The sequence below is a fragment of the Miniopterus natalensis genome, chromosome 11, assembly GCF_054644295.1.
Source record: "Miniopterus natalensis isolate mMinNat1 chromosome 11, mMinNat1.hap1, whole genome shotgun sequence".
Taxonomy (NCBI): Eukaryota; Metazoa; Chordata; class Mammalia; order Chiroptera; family Miniopteridae; genus Miniopterus; species Miniopterus natalensis.
The window spans coordinates 17,545,516-17,561,448 of NC_142091.1; the positions used below are offsets into that span (position 1 = coordinate 17,545,516).

The following is a 15,933-nucleotide window of genomic DNA, read 5'->3' on the forward strand; positions in this document are numbered from 1 at the left end:
GACAGAGATGCAAATCACAGTAGCTACCTGACATCAAAGAATCTGGAACTCAGCAGGAGAGATGCAGAGTGTGATATGTGACTTATCCAAAATCTTAGAGTTTACCATTGCCAAATCCTTAGCCAGAAATTACATACCTCTATTCTTCCTTAAGGTATTTTAGGGATGGAAAGTAATTTTGATTCAACCTCAGGCAATTCATAGTTTACAGTCTTATTGAGAAGACAAGATAGTCAACAAGCACAAAATAATTAGCTGATAATACACTACACCTTATGAATAAGTGCTAGGATGTGTTGTATACAAAGTAATATCCTCGTGTGGTGCAGTGGTAATAAATTTGGGGTGAAATCCTCCACTCAGCACTGTGAGACTTGGGAAGAACTGGAAGGAAGACCTTTTCACTTGCAATTATGAGCCCTTTCCAATCCTAACCCATTAAGAGTGGAGGTGAATTTCTGACCTTTTAAAGACCTTCAAAGTTGACTGTCACTCTTTTTTTTTTCCCCTCGACTGTTCTTCTGTACATATTTCTTTTGTATTACCATGCATTTGTTCTACTACAGCCTGAGACAGCCTCTACTGTCACTCATTCTTCAGAGAGTATCAAAAAAGGGTAGTGAGAAGTCACCCTCAGGCTTGGGAGGTTAAATAGAAGCATGAGGGGAGTGGAGACAGAGATTCCTTCAGAACTTATCCATAAAAACTCAAAATGACAGGGAGACAGGAAGGGGAGGATACCAGCACAGTTGAAGCAGAAAACAGAAGCTATAGTGGACAGTTCTTAACAGGAAATGAAAGGAGACCTGTTAGTTTTCACTGCTTCATGACCTCTAGGTGAGCGGGGACGCATGCTGAGCCATCAGGGAAAGAAGAGAGGGAAGGAGGCAATGAAGAGAGAGAGAAAGGAAACCAGTCAGAAGTGCAAGTCCATAGGAAAATTTTTCGTCATTTACAATTTTTTTTTCTCTTCCTAAAGTAAGAAATTTTTCTTCCCAGGGGACTTCCCGGCAGCGGGTGTCTACTTCTAAGCAGCCATTGCCCAATGCTGTCCCTTCCCCTTGCATTGTGCAAATGCTCAGAGTTTCATTTTCAAGCCTGGGGCTCACTTGACAGCAGAGGGAAGGCACTGAGGCTGTTGTTGTTACCTATGGCTGGTGAGTAGGGCTCTTTTCTGACTAAAGGTCAGGGACCTGGGTCTTAGGAAACACTTTGTTTGTTGCTCTGTGACAAACAGAAACAACAAAAGGGAAAGGAGAGCTGAGAGCTGGTGGTTTGCAAGCGGAATTCTCCTTGCTTGCTCTGGGTAACCTGAATCAGCCAGGTGACACTGCCTTGGGGAAGCAGAAGGGAAGTGAGGTTTCCAGGTATTCTAGACCCGGGAAGAGTTCATTCCTTTCTTTCAGCTCATGGTCACAAAGGGGAGGAGGGCTCAGGCCGGCAGAGTGAGTTGTCTGTGTGTGAGGCAACTCTTGAAGATGCTAAATGCCCTGAAATCTCCTCGCTCCCTATGGATCCCAGACTAGCCGCCTAGACGAACCTTTGACTCCCCTTCCTCTGTCCTGCCCTGTATCGAATTACACATTTGGTCTTTTAAGGTGGCTCTTTCACCCCCTTTCCCTCTAGCCCTGGTGCCAATGATGACGCTAGGACAGCTTTTCCTAGATTGCCCTCGCGGTTTTTTCACCGGTCTCCCCCTCTCTAGGTTTTCCTCCCGTCCATCCTGCACCCCGTTCTCAGGTCGTTTTTCTTATACACAGAAGCTCGGAGAGCAAGGAAGTGGGGCCATTAGTTGTTTATGCAGTTCGTGGTCACACTTGCATCAGGGCAGTTTTGGTTTCATTCTCGCGTTTGAAAAGGAAGGGGCTCAACTAGACCAGCAGTTTCTAAACTTTATAACAAACCTGAAGAATGTGTAACCATTTTTTAAAATCCAGATTATTCAGATTATCCTGACCCTGAATTTCTCAATCTTAAATAGACTGTAGGGATTTCTTACCCTGTAAAGATTTGTATCTAATTCTCATATAGGTGGCCAGGCACAGGCTTGCTTGCAGATTTGAATCATTAGGAAAAATGACTAGTTATCTTTCAGTTCTCACATTCTAGATATCTATACATGTAATTTTCTTTCTCAGGAACTATAGTGGCTTCCTATGGCCTCTTTAAAAATGTCTGAACTTTTTGGACAGGTTTTCCTACCTTTCAAAATATATTTATCCATTTTTCCACTGGTCCCTCTAAAATATGAATTCAGCTTCACAAAAATATTTTTGTATTTACTGTATTTACCTTCCTTTTTCATATATATATATATATATATATATATATATATATATATATTTCTTTGATTCTCTTTATGATATAATTTTCTCCAGGTTTTATGACATTTAACTTAAGTTCCTAAAATACAAGGGTTGATTGCTTTCTTTTCTTGTCTCCTTCATGACACTAATACAGCATTTGGCTGGAGAGCAGTAAGTTAAATTCACACTCACTGCTACCTGTTTGTCCAGGCAAGATGGCCTCACTGATTATTGGATTGCAGTCAGGACATCATTAGACAACAGATGTGAGAAACTGAAAGGCAAGAGACAAAAACAAGTAAATGGCCGCATACATATGAACAACCAAGTTTGGTTAGCTATTATTAAAATAATTAACAACTACTAGGAAAAAATGCTAGCCTAGTGAGAAACGAGGTGTCCTGTGAGCATATACCTGACACTCTGTCTAGTCTTGGAGGAGTGGGGAAACAGGAATAAATATGGGAGTGGGAGACTGCCCACCCAGAAGAACCTCAGCTCTGGAACTTAATTTGTTCCGGATGTCTGTTTGAGAAGCAATTTATTAGAAAACCAATCACTTTTTTTCTCCCATTAGAAATCATGTAAATGGCATTAATCTGTTCCAGGCCCCCAAATGATTTCCTGTTTTAACATTTCCCGATTGCCTGTGAGCATTGTTTCGTGAGCACTTTCACATCCTTAGCAACATCAGCACTCTTTTTTTTTTTTAATATATCTTTATTGATTTCAGAGAGAGGAAAGGAGAGGGAGAGAGAGAGATAGAAACATCAATGATGAGAGAGTCATTGATTGAGCCCACAACCAGGGCATGTGCCCTGACCGGGAATCGAACCCCGATCGCCTGGATCCTAGGTCGACGCTCAAACACTGAGCCACGCCCGGCCGGGCAACATCAGCACTCTTGATGGCCCCTTTATGTTTTAAAATTGTGCTTATTGTGATTTCACCATGCCATGCTCAGTAGCCAGATCAGACACATGAACACCTCTATTATACTTTGCAATTATTTCTTTTTTAAACTCCATCATTGTTCCTACAACTTTCCTTTTCACTTTCTTGCTATCCCTGATGTTTTTAGGACCCATGGTGATTTATTGTATGTATTTAATAATAACAGGCAGCAACAAAAGCAAAAAAAAAACCCACCAAAACACAAAAATATTCACAGCACAATTTCCTGAGATGTTAACAACACGAGGTTTGGTGGTAAACTGGCTCACACTGGCACATTCTTTCTTCTGTTTGTTGCCTGAGAGACACGTGACTGATCATTCAGGTATCAGCATGAAAGGGTTGTCTGGTCAGGAACAGAGTTTTTGTTTGACAAGGAGACATTTTTCTGTGAACAACTTTGTGGGGAACTGAATTGCTTCTAGATGGGAGGTGTTCGAGAACCGAGGTTTGCTGTAAGGGCTTTCTAGAAACTGAACGTAGTGAACAAGGTGGGTAAGTGGCAGAGGAGAGTGAATGAATGAGAAGACCTAAATTAAGCTAAGCTCAGAGGTGTCAGTATCAACTCTAGATTTTAGAATACTAATTCTGCTTTGTTGTGGAAAACAGAGTAGAAGGAACCAAAGTTAGATTTATAAGGTTCTTGAAGTAATTAAAAAAAAAAGGAAGAATGCTGGCCTGAAATGGAATAGGGTGCACTTAGAAATGAGAGAAGTAGTCAGATTCCACAAATATTTAACAGATAAAAGTCAGTACAATTTGAGGCAAGATGGAAACTAAGTTATTCAGAAAGCAGAAGAGAGCCATTATTACCAAGTTTTACTGGTTTGAGGTACTTGGTGTTTAGATATCATTTTCTAGTTTAGGGAACAAAGCAGGTGAATAAAAAACGAATAGATCCACTTTATAAAGCTGAGTTTAACAAGTTTGTGGAATATTGAGAGGAGATGGATATATGAGTCTCAGTTTTGATATCCACATCTGGGCTGAATCTATAAATTTGGGGGTAATTTATAATCAAGCCATGAGAATGTAGAGATGAGGAGAAGAGGAACTAGGACCACACTCTTGGGTTGTATTGTTAACTCTATTTCTCCGCATGCCATGTACACAGTCAACACTATACCACCTTGTTGAGTGCACAGATAAATGCAACTGAAGCCCGGAGCTTAGGCAGACTAAATATTCCACACACTAACCTGCATACTGTTTGCAGTTCTTCAAACTCTCTGTTCTAACATCTGTATACTGCATTGTATCTCAGTGTTTCTGTTATCTTTTCTAAGAAGCGTTTGTGGTTTCACCTGCAGAAATTTACCCAGTCTTCTTTGAGTCCCTGCAGCACTTTATATCATTTTAAGCAACTCTTCACCAAGTATCACGTAATGTAGTTTGATGATTTAAGAGTGGGGGGTCTGAACCCCTGAGTTTGAATCCCTTTTCCTTGCTTACTGTACGCAGTGTGGACTATACATACAATTTGGGTCAATTACTTAACTAGCTTCTCTTTGTTTGTTTTTTAATAGAATTATTAATATACAAGTTAGATGGAGTTTTGGTAAAGTTTAAGTGAGAAGGTTCATGCATAACACTTGGTGCGAATGGGGGCCTGATAAATATTAACTATTATTACTGAAACTGTGCTGTAAAAACAATATGTGAATCCCAATTTGTGTGATTTGGGGCAAATGATCTATAAAATAAGAAAAAGAATGTCTTTCTCATTGTGATGATATGGCATATTAATATTTGTATTTAGCACAGAGACTTATAAATAACAATAATGGTGATGATGATTTACATTGTTTTATATGTATTTGTTTTTCAATCAATATAAGTGGGAAAGAGGTGTTAGCTAGTATTAAGTTAATTGACATTAGGTAACATTTAATTTATGTTTTATAATTTCTGTGTTTCTTTCTCATAATCACTGCCAAATAAACATTTATTGAAGGAAAAAGTCAAGATAACATGGAAGATGAGGCTGTTTTTTTCTGGGCCCAAGTTCTTGTTCAATGTCCTGACACATTTTCTTAGAAAGTGTCATTTTGAGGCAAGGCTATCCTTATATCTAGATGGGCTGAATAATCAACTTATAATTAATTGAGAATTGAGGAGATATCCTTCCTTCCCATATATATTTCTAAATCATACCTGTGATATTAAAGGAGATTTATTACTTTGACTTCTATATTCCTCTATAAAAATTCAAATTATCCCAGACAGTAATAAATTAACTTGGTATCAAATTAATCTACCATATTGAAAGATAAGTTATCAGATTATTTTTCAACTCTGAATTTTGATTGAGAAAAGATTTTAAAATATTAGGGAACAAACTGTGGATGCAAAAGCATAGTGCTTTCACCAAGGAAACTAAATACAGAGGAGAGAATAGATCCTATGGTCTAGTGGGAAGACCTTACATTATAGACAAGAGCATGGACTTTCCTTGGAGCATACGTGGCAGGTGGATCATCATCACTATGAGATGGAGAAAAATAGAAAGAGAAATATTAGAGGAGTTGATGAGATTTAGCTCAATGTCACAGAAAGGAGATGAGAAGCTATCAAAAAACCTTAAGTGGCAACCAATCATTAAACAAAGCCTAGTATGTATTTGATGCATGGAAAGAATTCCACAGGTATAATGAAAGAGCGATGTACTTTTTTGGGGAAACGGTGAAAAAGAAGGTATCTCAAGAGTATTTCACATTATGGGGAGCTCTTTAAATACAAGACAAACTCTTTAGGTTGTGCCTAAAGTTGAAGGTGTCTTTATATTTCTGACAGATGAACGTGAGAAAAACCCACTTAAGGCTTTGGAATCTATCGGGAAAGAACTCTTAACTGGAGTTTTGGATGGCTTGGTGAAAAAAGATGTTCTGAAATTGGAGGAAACTGAAAAGAAAAAATTTAATGATGCCAAACCTAGTGACAAGGCCTGGGTCTTAGTGGATGCTGTGAAACAGAAACACCATGAAGCGGGTCAAATCCTTGTCCAGACCTTTCTTAATACAAACAAAAATTCCACCAGTACAAAAGGTAAGAATGAATCACTTACAACAACTATCCCGAATTTTCCAGAATCTGTTTAGCTCCAATGCCCCTCCAGAGTCCTCTGTACTGCCCCCATCCTTAAATTACTCAAACATTATTTTCACTAACTCTATCATTGTCCTTTTAGGGGCAGCCTTGTCCTTTGTGAGAGGGGATTCGATTTCCAATTAGGTACAAAGCCGAGCTTATGCTTAGATTATTCATGGAAAAAGCTCATTGTAGAGACTTTGTAGTTAGGGACACCTAATCCTGAACCCCGGTTCTGTCACTTTGGCCACTACATATAGGACTTCCTTCAAGTTCCTTAACCTCCTTAGGCATCAGCCTCAGCATTTGTGAAATGGGGACAATTTCAGTAACTTTACAGGGTTTGTAAGGCCAAGAACATAGTCTAGGCATATGCTGACCACTCTTAAGATTTTAGCTCTCATCTTACACTCTTCTCTAAGCTCCAGATAATTTAGCTCTAGCTAAAGATCTAATATATATGTGTATGTATGTATATATAGATATATATATGTATGTATATATATAGATGTATATATACTATACGCCAAGCACTGTTATTTAGTCAGAGAGATAAATACTGAAGTTGCTACCTGCTACCAAGGGCGATGGCTTTGTCTCATCTGGTATCAGTTCCTTCCATTTTGTATCAATTAAAGGGGTTTCCTAAAGATTTCATTAGGTAAAAGATAAAACTGAGCTATTAACAGTTTTATCTACACTCTTAATTCTCTCATTTCTTTCTGCTGCATTGGCAGGCTGCTGGAAATTCCTTTTGGGCAGGCAGCAGGCTGCACTATAATATCTATTATGTTGTAATGAAAGAATTTGTTTCCTTGCTAATTATAACATTAGATGCAACATGGAAATATTAACTCCCAATTTTAACTGCAAACACTATATCTATACATAGACACACAACAATCATTAGGAGATGAGGTTTCTTAAGTTAGAGAGTTCAGCAAGCTTGTAAATAAACTGGAAACAGAGGAGGTTTTTGATGAGAAACACCCTCTACTGAGGGACCAACCCAGTATGCTGAGTGTCTTTACATTGCAAAAATCTTCTGGAATGAGAAAGGAGAGCATGTCTCTGTCTAATCTATAAAAAAAATGTTCAGAAAGCTTGGTTTTCTTAAATACTTACAATGTGCTGCATCTCTAGAGCTTAGGTGCTTAACGTACGTTTCAGAAAGATATTTATCAAAATATATTATGAAAACAACTAACAGAAATAAATGAGTAAAATAGAAAAAAATTATAAAATATAACAACTGAAAATTTTATACAGGATAACATTGCTTTTTTTCTTTTAAATAAAATAAAATCAGAGAGTGCCTTGGTTTGTTCATGTAACTAAAATCAAGGTTTATTCCTATCATGGACAAAGTCATTGTTAACCAGATCTTGGCAAACCTCTCTTCTAATTGTTTATGAATTCCTCTTCCTTCCTCAGACAGGGGAGAGCTCTGGACTTTCCCACCCTTTTGCAAACCCTCAGTCACATGTTTTGGTGAGGGATCATGTCACATATCTCTAAGGATGAGTCAGAAAACAAGCTTCTCCAACAGGGAGGAGTTATTATCTCACATTTTAAAACATGGATTAAAAATTTAGTGCTGGTTGATCAGCCCTTTGGGGTCCAGGATATCCAGTGTATGTTAGAATCTCTAAGCAAAATATTGTCCCTCTCACCCTGGAGTCAGCACTCTGGTTGCTAGATAGCATTTCCCCTTGAGAGAGCTGACTTCACAATTTGGCTAGGAATCAGAGCAGCCAGTCTCCTCTGGACAAGTTAGGAATTCAGGCTGAAGTAGCTGAAAAAATAATAGCTGGCTGGTACAAGATTCAGGATTCTATTAGGTGTTTAGTATGTGTATGTGTCCGTGTTCTGTGTAAATTAGTATGTTATACCATCCAATATGATAACCACCAGCCACATTGTGACTACTGAGTGCTTGAGTAATAACACATGTTGAAATAATAGTTTGGATATATTATGTTAAATAAATTATTATTAAAATTAATTTCATCTGTTTTTCCTTTTATTACATTTTTGGGTGGATCTGCTACCAAGAATTTCTCCCTTCTTTCCCAGTTACATCTCTTCATACTAGAGGTTAGATACAATTATAATTCCTACATTAAAAATGTTAAAAAAAACAAAATAGTGAACAAAAAAATTCTTCTCAAGATTTACCTTCTGTGTCAGTATTCTTAGGTGATAATTGGATCACGGATACAGGTATTAAAGTTTATATCATGTGATGTCATGCCATATATCTTGCAGCTCTTACAGAAATGGCTAAACCGGTTGAGTCAGCAGAAACCACAGATACCCTCAAGCTGTGTCCTCGTGAACATTTCCTGAAAGTGTGTAAAGAAAAGGCTGGAGAGGTAATGTGTTCTATCCATAAAATAGAGAAAGAGAAACTGTTGCTTTCACTAACTACACAATTTCTTAAAACACTAATTGCAGAGTGGTGGGGTGGGGACAGTGATAATCTTTTTCATAGATGTTTTGAGCAAGTAGGAAATCATAACCTCACACAGATTCCAATTTTCTTTCAATCCTATGGTAAAATACAGATCTGTTACTTCATTTATTTGTTTTAATATCTATTTGGGACTTACTACAATTAAGCTATAGTCATAGGATCAAAATATTTATAAGATAATGTAGCTGAGTAATTATTTGCATACTAGTTGAAAAGCCTAGACAGAAAACATGTTTTAAAAATATAATTACAGCCTGAAACCCATTTTATATTGATGTTTTAAAAATAATACTGAGCCTGGTCGGCGTGGCTCAGTGGTTGAGCATTGACCTATGATCTGAGAGATCACAGTTCGATTCCTGATCACGGCACATACACAGGTTGTGGAGTCTCAAGATTCTTGAGTAATTGTCCCAAATATGTTCTGGGACTAGTTCTGGACTCTTGGAAAATAAATCACTTTTTTTCCCCCAGTGTATTTTATTTTTAATTTTTAAATAACTGGAAGGTTCTAAATCACTTTCAATTCTCACCTCTTTCTATTGTCAATTCAATCCATTACAAAGAAAAAGGCAAGGTCTCTGGTACATGAGAAGGGAGAGGGCAGCTATATGAGCCTGTAACAAAGCAACAGTGATTAGTATGTGAAGGTTTAAAAGAGATTTAGGCAAATCAAACTCACTGCATATCTATTTCCTGCAGATCTATCCAATAAAGGAGAGCACGGCACGCACTCGTCTGGCTCTCATCATATGCAATATAGAGTTTGTTCATCTTCAGCTCAGGAGGGGGGCTGAGCATGACGTCGCAGGGATGAAGAAGCTGCTCACAGGCCTCGGCTACAGTGTGATTGCGGAAGAGAAACTCACTGCCAAGGTAAGGGCCCCTCACATCCTCTTACTAACAAATTAACTTTATAGTGTTAGTCAAATACTTTAACCACCGTAGACCACATATCTGTGTGTGTGTGTGTATACATGTATTTAGAAAGTAAAATTATTAGATAGGTGAAATCTCTCTCTCTTTTAAGCTCCAAATATCCTCCATTCCATAAAACTACACAAAAAGTGATTGGCATGCGTACCCACACAATTCTTACTTCCAAGGTGAGATGATTGGGATTCAGACCCAATATTCCCAGAAAATTCTAAAGTAATGAATGTTTTAAAGGCCTGTACTCACCGTGTGAATACTGAGTTCTGACCCTGTCCCAGGGCCTATTTTTGCACTGGGGATAGGTCTGTGAATGAGACGGGGGGTTCCAAGTTCTCACTGATTTAGGTTTACTGATGGGGAGAGGGGGGCAATCAAATTAAAAACAATACAGAAAATTTCAGAGATATGGTGTCTTTGTTTCTCCCTGTAAGAGTGCAAAGAAAGTTAAAAGTAAGCGAAAAAAAGGAACATAGGAGCAAACTGGTGAGTGGGGAGTGATTGTTTTGGCGGAATGGTCAAGAAAAGCCTTGTTAGGAGACAATATAGGAGCTGACAGATGACTACCAGTAACAACACAAGTCTGGAAATAAATGAATAAAATACATTCTAAGAGGGATGGTAACAGATGAAAAGTCTGAACAAAATATGAAACTGGCACATGAGAAATACAGAAAGACCAGTGTGACTAGAGCCTAGAGGAAGAGAAAAAGATGGAATGAGGGAATATACATATGTCAGCAGTTTGATTTTATTCTCAGTACAGTGAGGAAGGTTTTTGAAGGGAAGTGGTATAATACATTTAGGACACAAAGTTCCTATTAAGTAATGAGATAAAAGACAGGGATAGCAAGAAAAAAGTATGTAAGTGAAAATTAGCAAAGGTGAAATGTATCAGGGGGACAGGTCATGTAATGTGGAGCAGACAGCTGAGCCCCCTGCTTCATTGCAGGAAGGAAAAGAAAACGACTATCATCAAGCACAGTGACTGGAACATTACAGATGCTTCTTCTGCTGCTCACATTAAGCAGAAGGTCAGGTTAATGTGAATGCTTGTCCTATTAAAGTAAGATTTTGTGGCCTTTTTCAGGAGATGGAGTCCGTGCTGGAGGCATTTGCTGCCCGGCCAGAGCACAGGACCTCAGATAGTACATTCCTCGTGTTCATGTCTCATGGCATCCTGAATGGAATCTGTGGGACTCTGCATAGCGCTGAAAAACAAGATGTGTTACCTTATGACACCATCTTTCGTATATTCAACAATCGCAACTGCCGCAGTCTCAAGGACAAACCGAAGGTCATCATTATCCAGGCCTGCAGAGGTGGTGAGTTCTGATATGGAAAATCTAAAGGGCATGAGGTGTTTGCTGAGGATTGGGACATGTTTGGTTTTTAGGGGAAATAATCTTAGACCCCATTCAGTGCAAATCAAGTGAACTGAATGCTTGGGAAGCTCCAGTTAGGGGCTTGGTATGGTGAGAAATTGTCTTTTCAGCTGAGACATATCTATTCAATTTAATCCAACATAAGTAGTGAAGGAGATCTTCAGAATCCTTAAATCAAAGTTGAACAAAATTATTTAAACCTTGGAATGAGATCATTTTCATGACAGCTTTAGTTGTAAATGTTTTACAGACATTTTGACATTCTCTGGCTTGAGAAGAATTTCATTCGAAAGCTGGGCTGTTCTGTGTAGCAGCACCCTTCCCTTTCTCATGCATTATTGACAGGGAAATGAGAAGGGAGATGAGGGTACTTGGGATTGCTGTCAAAATTTCCTTTGCTTTTTTTCTGACTTCCAATTGCCTCTCAGCTTTTTGGAACAGTGTTTGGGAGAAAAAGCAGAAATTACTTAGTTAAAAAATGGTAAGTAGGCTCTGCAATTATGCAGATAAGGCTTGAACCCCTTTGCTGTTCTTAGTAAATGGCTTCTTCCAGGTTTATGATACAGTCACTATTTACTGACAAAATGCTGTCACTATTAATCGACACATTGCTCAAAGACGCTAGAGAGAAGCCAAGTCATGTGTGTGGGGGCAGAGGCTTAGTGCCTGTATGTGTCTCCGTGTGTGTGAAACTGATGAGAATAAACATTTAAAAAGAATGAGGGAGGCACACCGTGTGCACACCGTTGATGTCTCCACAGAGAAGCCGGGAGAACTGTGGGTCAGCGACTCCCCAGCCGCCGTGGCAGACAGCTCTTCACAGTCACCCGAGAGCCTGGAAGACGACGCCGTTTACAAAACACACGTGGAGAAGGACTTCATTACTTTCTGCTCTTCAACCCCACGTATGTGTCTTTTGGTGACAGTCCAGGATTTGTGGGCCTGAGGCCACCCCCGAAAGCTTCTAGCATAGAGAGATAGGCTCTATGCAGCAGTGATCTAAGTGCTGTCAAAACGATTTACATTTATCTCACCTATTCTATGGAAACACAGATTCTATATTTTCCACTTTTTAAAACTCTACTTTTATTATTATAAATCAGCGGCACTCTTTACAGTCAAAGGTACCTCAAACATTAAAACAACCTAACACAAGGGACCCCGTTTACCATACACTATTTCAAACCAAATAGTTGATTCAATTTTCTGTCAAATCTACTTAACATTTTGAATAGAGTTTTTATGGATCCTGGGACTGGCTGCCCTTTCTTAAATGATCAACTCCAAGCTCTTTTCTCCATATTTCCATTTGATGCTATTTAGAGTGGTGCCAGTGCAGGGCTCAGCAGGGTGCAGATGTCCTTTAAAAGAGGTAGAAAATGATTCTGTGGGGCTTATTAGGTCTAATAATGGGGGATCAGTGTTTAGTTTTTGACCTCTAGGTAGTCATCTTAAAAAAAAGTCTTACATTTGAGTGTTTCTAATTTTAAAATTTTTGTTTCAAGTCTTTTTTTTAACCACCTCGTGGAGGTTTAATTGATGTACCAAAAGCTGTATATACTTCCTGTATATAAAATCATGAGTTTGGATACAAGTACACACCTGTGAAACCATCACCACAATCTATGCCACAAACATATTCCTCCTCTCAAAAAGTTTCCTTTGCATTTGTCCACCTACTTTGTTTATTATATTGTGAAAGACAGTATGATATATATTCTGTAAACAACCTTGGAGCCAGGTGACCACTTTCTGTTGCTTACTACAAGAGAGTAGGGGAATTCCTTAATCCTTCTGACTGTCTATTCTTTCCTCTGTAAAATGCAGTAATTCCAGTTATCTCTCAAGCCTATTTTCAAAGCCAAATAAATGAACATGAGGCACATAGTAAGAGTCAGTTCCAAGAATATCATGCAATCATTATGTGGTTCTCATGAGTTATCCCTTTAGTTAAATCTCTTCCAGTTTTTTTTCCCGCTTTGTGGAAAATTAGTTAATGTAGAGGTTTAAGTATTTCCCCTAGATATGTCAAATTAATTCCCAAACTATGCTTAAAAAAACACACACACAAAATATATAAAACAAAAATGTAATAAAAAAAAATTCAAGGCCACAACCCAAGGCTTACCTCTCCTTAACTTTACAGATCATATATCCTGGAGAGACCCCGAAAGAGGTTCTCTTTTCATTGCACAACTAATCGCATGCTTCCGAAAATATTCTTGGTGCTATCACCTAGAGGAAGTGTTTCGGAAGGTAAGCTTCTTTTTCTTTTTCTAATCATTTTTTGTGTGTGTATGTGAAGGAAGACTTTACTATTATTCTTAATTCAAGTGACTATCACAGACTTTGCCGGGTAAACAAAAGCAGAGCAGTGGCTGGTTTCTGTTATCCAGGGATTTTAAAATCTGATTTAGAAAAAAGATGTCAATACACCACAGCAGGAGATCAAAATGGAACAAAATAATTTAAAATGGAAGCTTATCTGTTATGGTCTATAAAGTCAAAGAATGGAAAGTATCTCAAATCAATTCTTATTGGTTAATTAATTAAATAAATATATATTAGGTGTTCTACTCCGTAATTGTTGCTATCCCGGTGACACAGGGTTAGATGAGACATTGTGTGTCATCATAAGGCTACCTAGGATCTACATTTTTGTGAGAGAGATGGATAATACACAAGTAGGCCAACAAACAAATGTATCATTAGAGATTGTGATAGGGTCCATAACAAAAAAGATCTAGGGCATATGAAAGAAAATACAGGAGAAGACACTCTTTGAATGCAGTGGTCCAGAAAGGAAGACAATATTCTTTCCCCACCTCAAGATATTCCTTATTCCCATCTCCCTCCTGATTTGTTTTCTTCCACTGTTCTGACTACCACCCATTCAGTATATGTTTTGTTGTTTTTTTTACCTGTATTTACTCAATTGAATGCAAACTTCATGCAGGCAGGAATTTGCTCAACACCTCAACATGCTGGCACATAGGAATTGATATCCATTCAATAAATAAATGCATGAATAAATGAACAGATATTCTCCCTCCAGCTCCGCCCCTTTTTTGGGTGAAAGGTATTAGTATTAAGAATATGGGAAAGTGTGGTGGTTTTTTAAGTTCAAAACTCTAGAGAACAGTAGCACACCTGTGGGAAAGAGAACTACACCTCTAGTAAACGGGAGAAGATTGCATTGTAATGTGAGTTAGCGTTTCTGTGAATGGGAATTTAGGAAATTAAGTCCTGTTAGATAATAGGAATTAGACATTGTACTTTCAAGGGTATTGTTCTCTCCTAAAAATAGTCTAGAAATAGTGTTATCAATGGGGACAGATCCTCTTCCTCACTGGTTGCTGGTGGGAGTGGGTTTCTTGTGATATCACAGGAAAAGGAATTTTCTGAGACTCGCACAAGAGGATGAAATATTGTAGAAAGCTTTATTTTTGTGGACTTATGCCCCTGAGTTTATGAGGTTCCATTTCCCACTATCCAGCCAAGAAAGAAGTCCCATTTTGTTTCCAGCAGATCTAAAATGGAAGCCAGGATCCAGAGTTTCTGTTCCATGTCTCCACAGTCAAATGCAGCATCAGGCTAGCTTAATTTGTGTTCCCAGTTGCAGTCCATCAGTACATTATGTGTTGGGTCCACATGGCCATGGGCTATGTGCTTATGGAGAGAACAGGGGCAAGGGAACCAGAGAACCAAAAGAACCACACAAGAGAACAAGCACCTTTATCATCAGGATTATGCATTCCCAGATTTTCATGGGTTTGCAATGGCCCTGCCTGCTCTAACTAATGCATTATTCCCCAGGTTTGACTGACAGGCACTTTCCCCTTTCACCTCAACTCATTATGCATGTGTTCATCACCTGTTGGACCCCTTCCCCTAGTGATCTGCAGGGAGTGGTTCCCTGGGGAGTGTGAAATTGCAGCTTCCTGGTGAAATTGCCCTAATGACATGCCTAAAATGTCTGGCCTTCCCCCTTAGCTCCTTTCCTATTATTAATAATGAGCTAATTACAATGGTATCAATACAATCTCATTTATCAGTCCATGACAAAAAACTTCAGAGGTCAGCCTGGTGGTTAGGATGTGAAAGTTGTTGTGTTCAGGTCTTAGGGACAAAATTTTGGTTTGTGCCTTATTGAATTGAGGAGTTAGTCTTGGAGGTTGAAGGTAGAGGATCTTTGAGATTCAGTTCTTATGAACTGACCACAGGAGATCAGTTCAGATCCATGGAAAATAGAAGAAATGAACTTTGAAAGATCTTGGGTTAGGCATGAGGTGTTTACTTTGAGATAAAGAGTATATTCTGAACTTGGGCATTACTTCTAAATAGTAGGGTGGCAGTGACAGGGAGTTAGAATGTTTATGGGCTTGGTCCCATCAACCCTAGGAGTACCCTTCATTCCCAGAAGTGTTTGGCTCATGGTGCAAAATGTTTTCTGAGAGTGTATAAGAGTTATGTTTCATCTAGAACCTCTTTTTGTTTTTAGGTACAACTATCATTTGAAAAACCAGATGTTCGAGCCCAGATGCCCACCATTGAAAGACTATCCATGTCAAGATATTTCTATCTTTTTCCTGGCAATTAAAAATAGTAAGTTTCAGAGCTATTGGCAGGTATAATAAATGGGAAAGTAATACTGGTGGTGAGGTCCAATGACTAATGACAGCCATTTGCTTGGGTGGTCAACTTAATGTTGCTTGTTGATGTAATTTGGTGATTAGATGTTATTTTTTGCTCTACTTCTAGGAATCTGTAACCTCCTCTATCTCCAAATCAA

The 15,933-nt window shown here is 38.5% G+C and overlaps 1 protein-coding gene across 1 annotated transcript; it reads left to right on the forward strand.

The window, feature by feature from the left end:
* Positions 1–1,090: 1,090 nt before the first annotated feature.
* Positions 1,091–15,741, forward strand: LOC107532382 (caspase-13-like). The gene is made up of 8 exons (XM_016206711.2): positions 1,091–1,157; positions 6,054–6,305; positions 8,616–8,722; positions 9,526–9,699; positions 10,847–11,081; positions 11,903–12,046; positions 13,288–13,397; positions 15,643–15,741. Exons 1-8 carry the CDS (start codon positions 1,151–1,153, stop codon positions 15,739–15,741), a joined length of 1,128 nt encoding a protein of 375 aa, XP_016062197.2. The 5' UTR covers positions 1,091–1,150.
* The last annotated feature ends 192 nt before the right edge of the window (positions 15,742–15,933 follow it).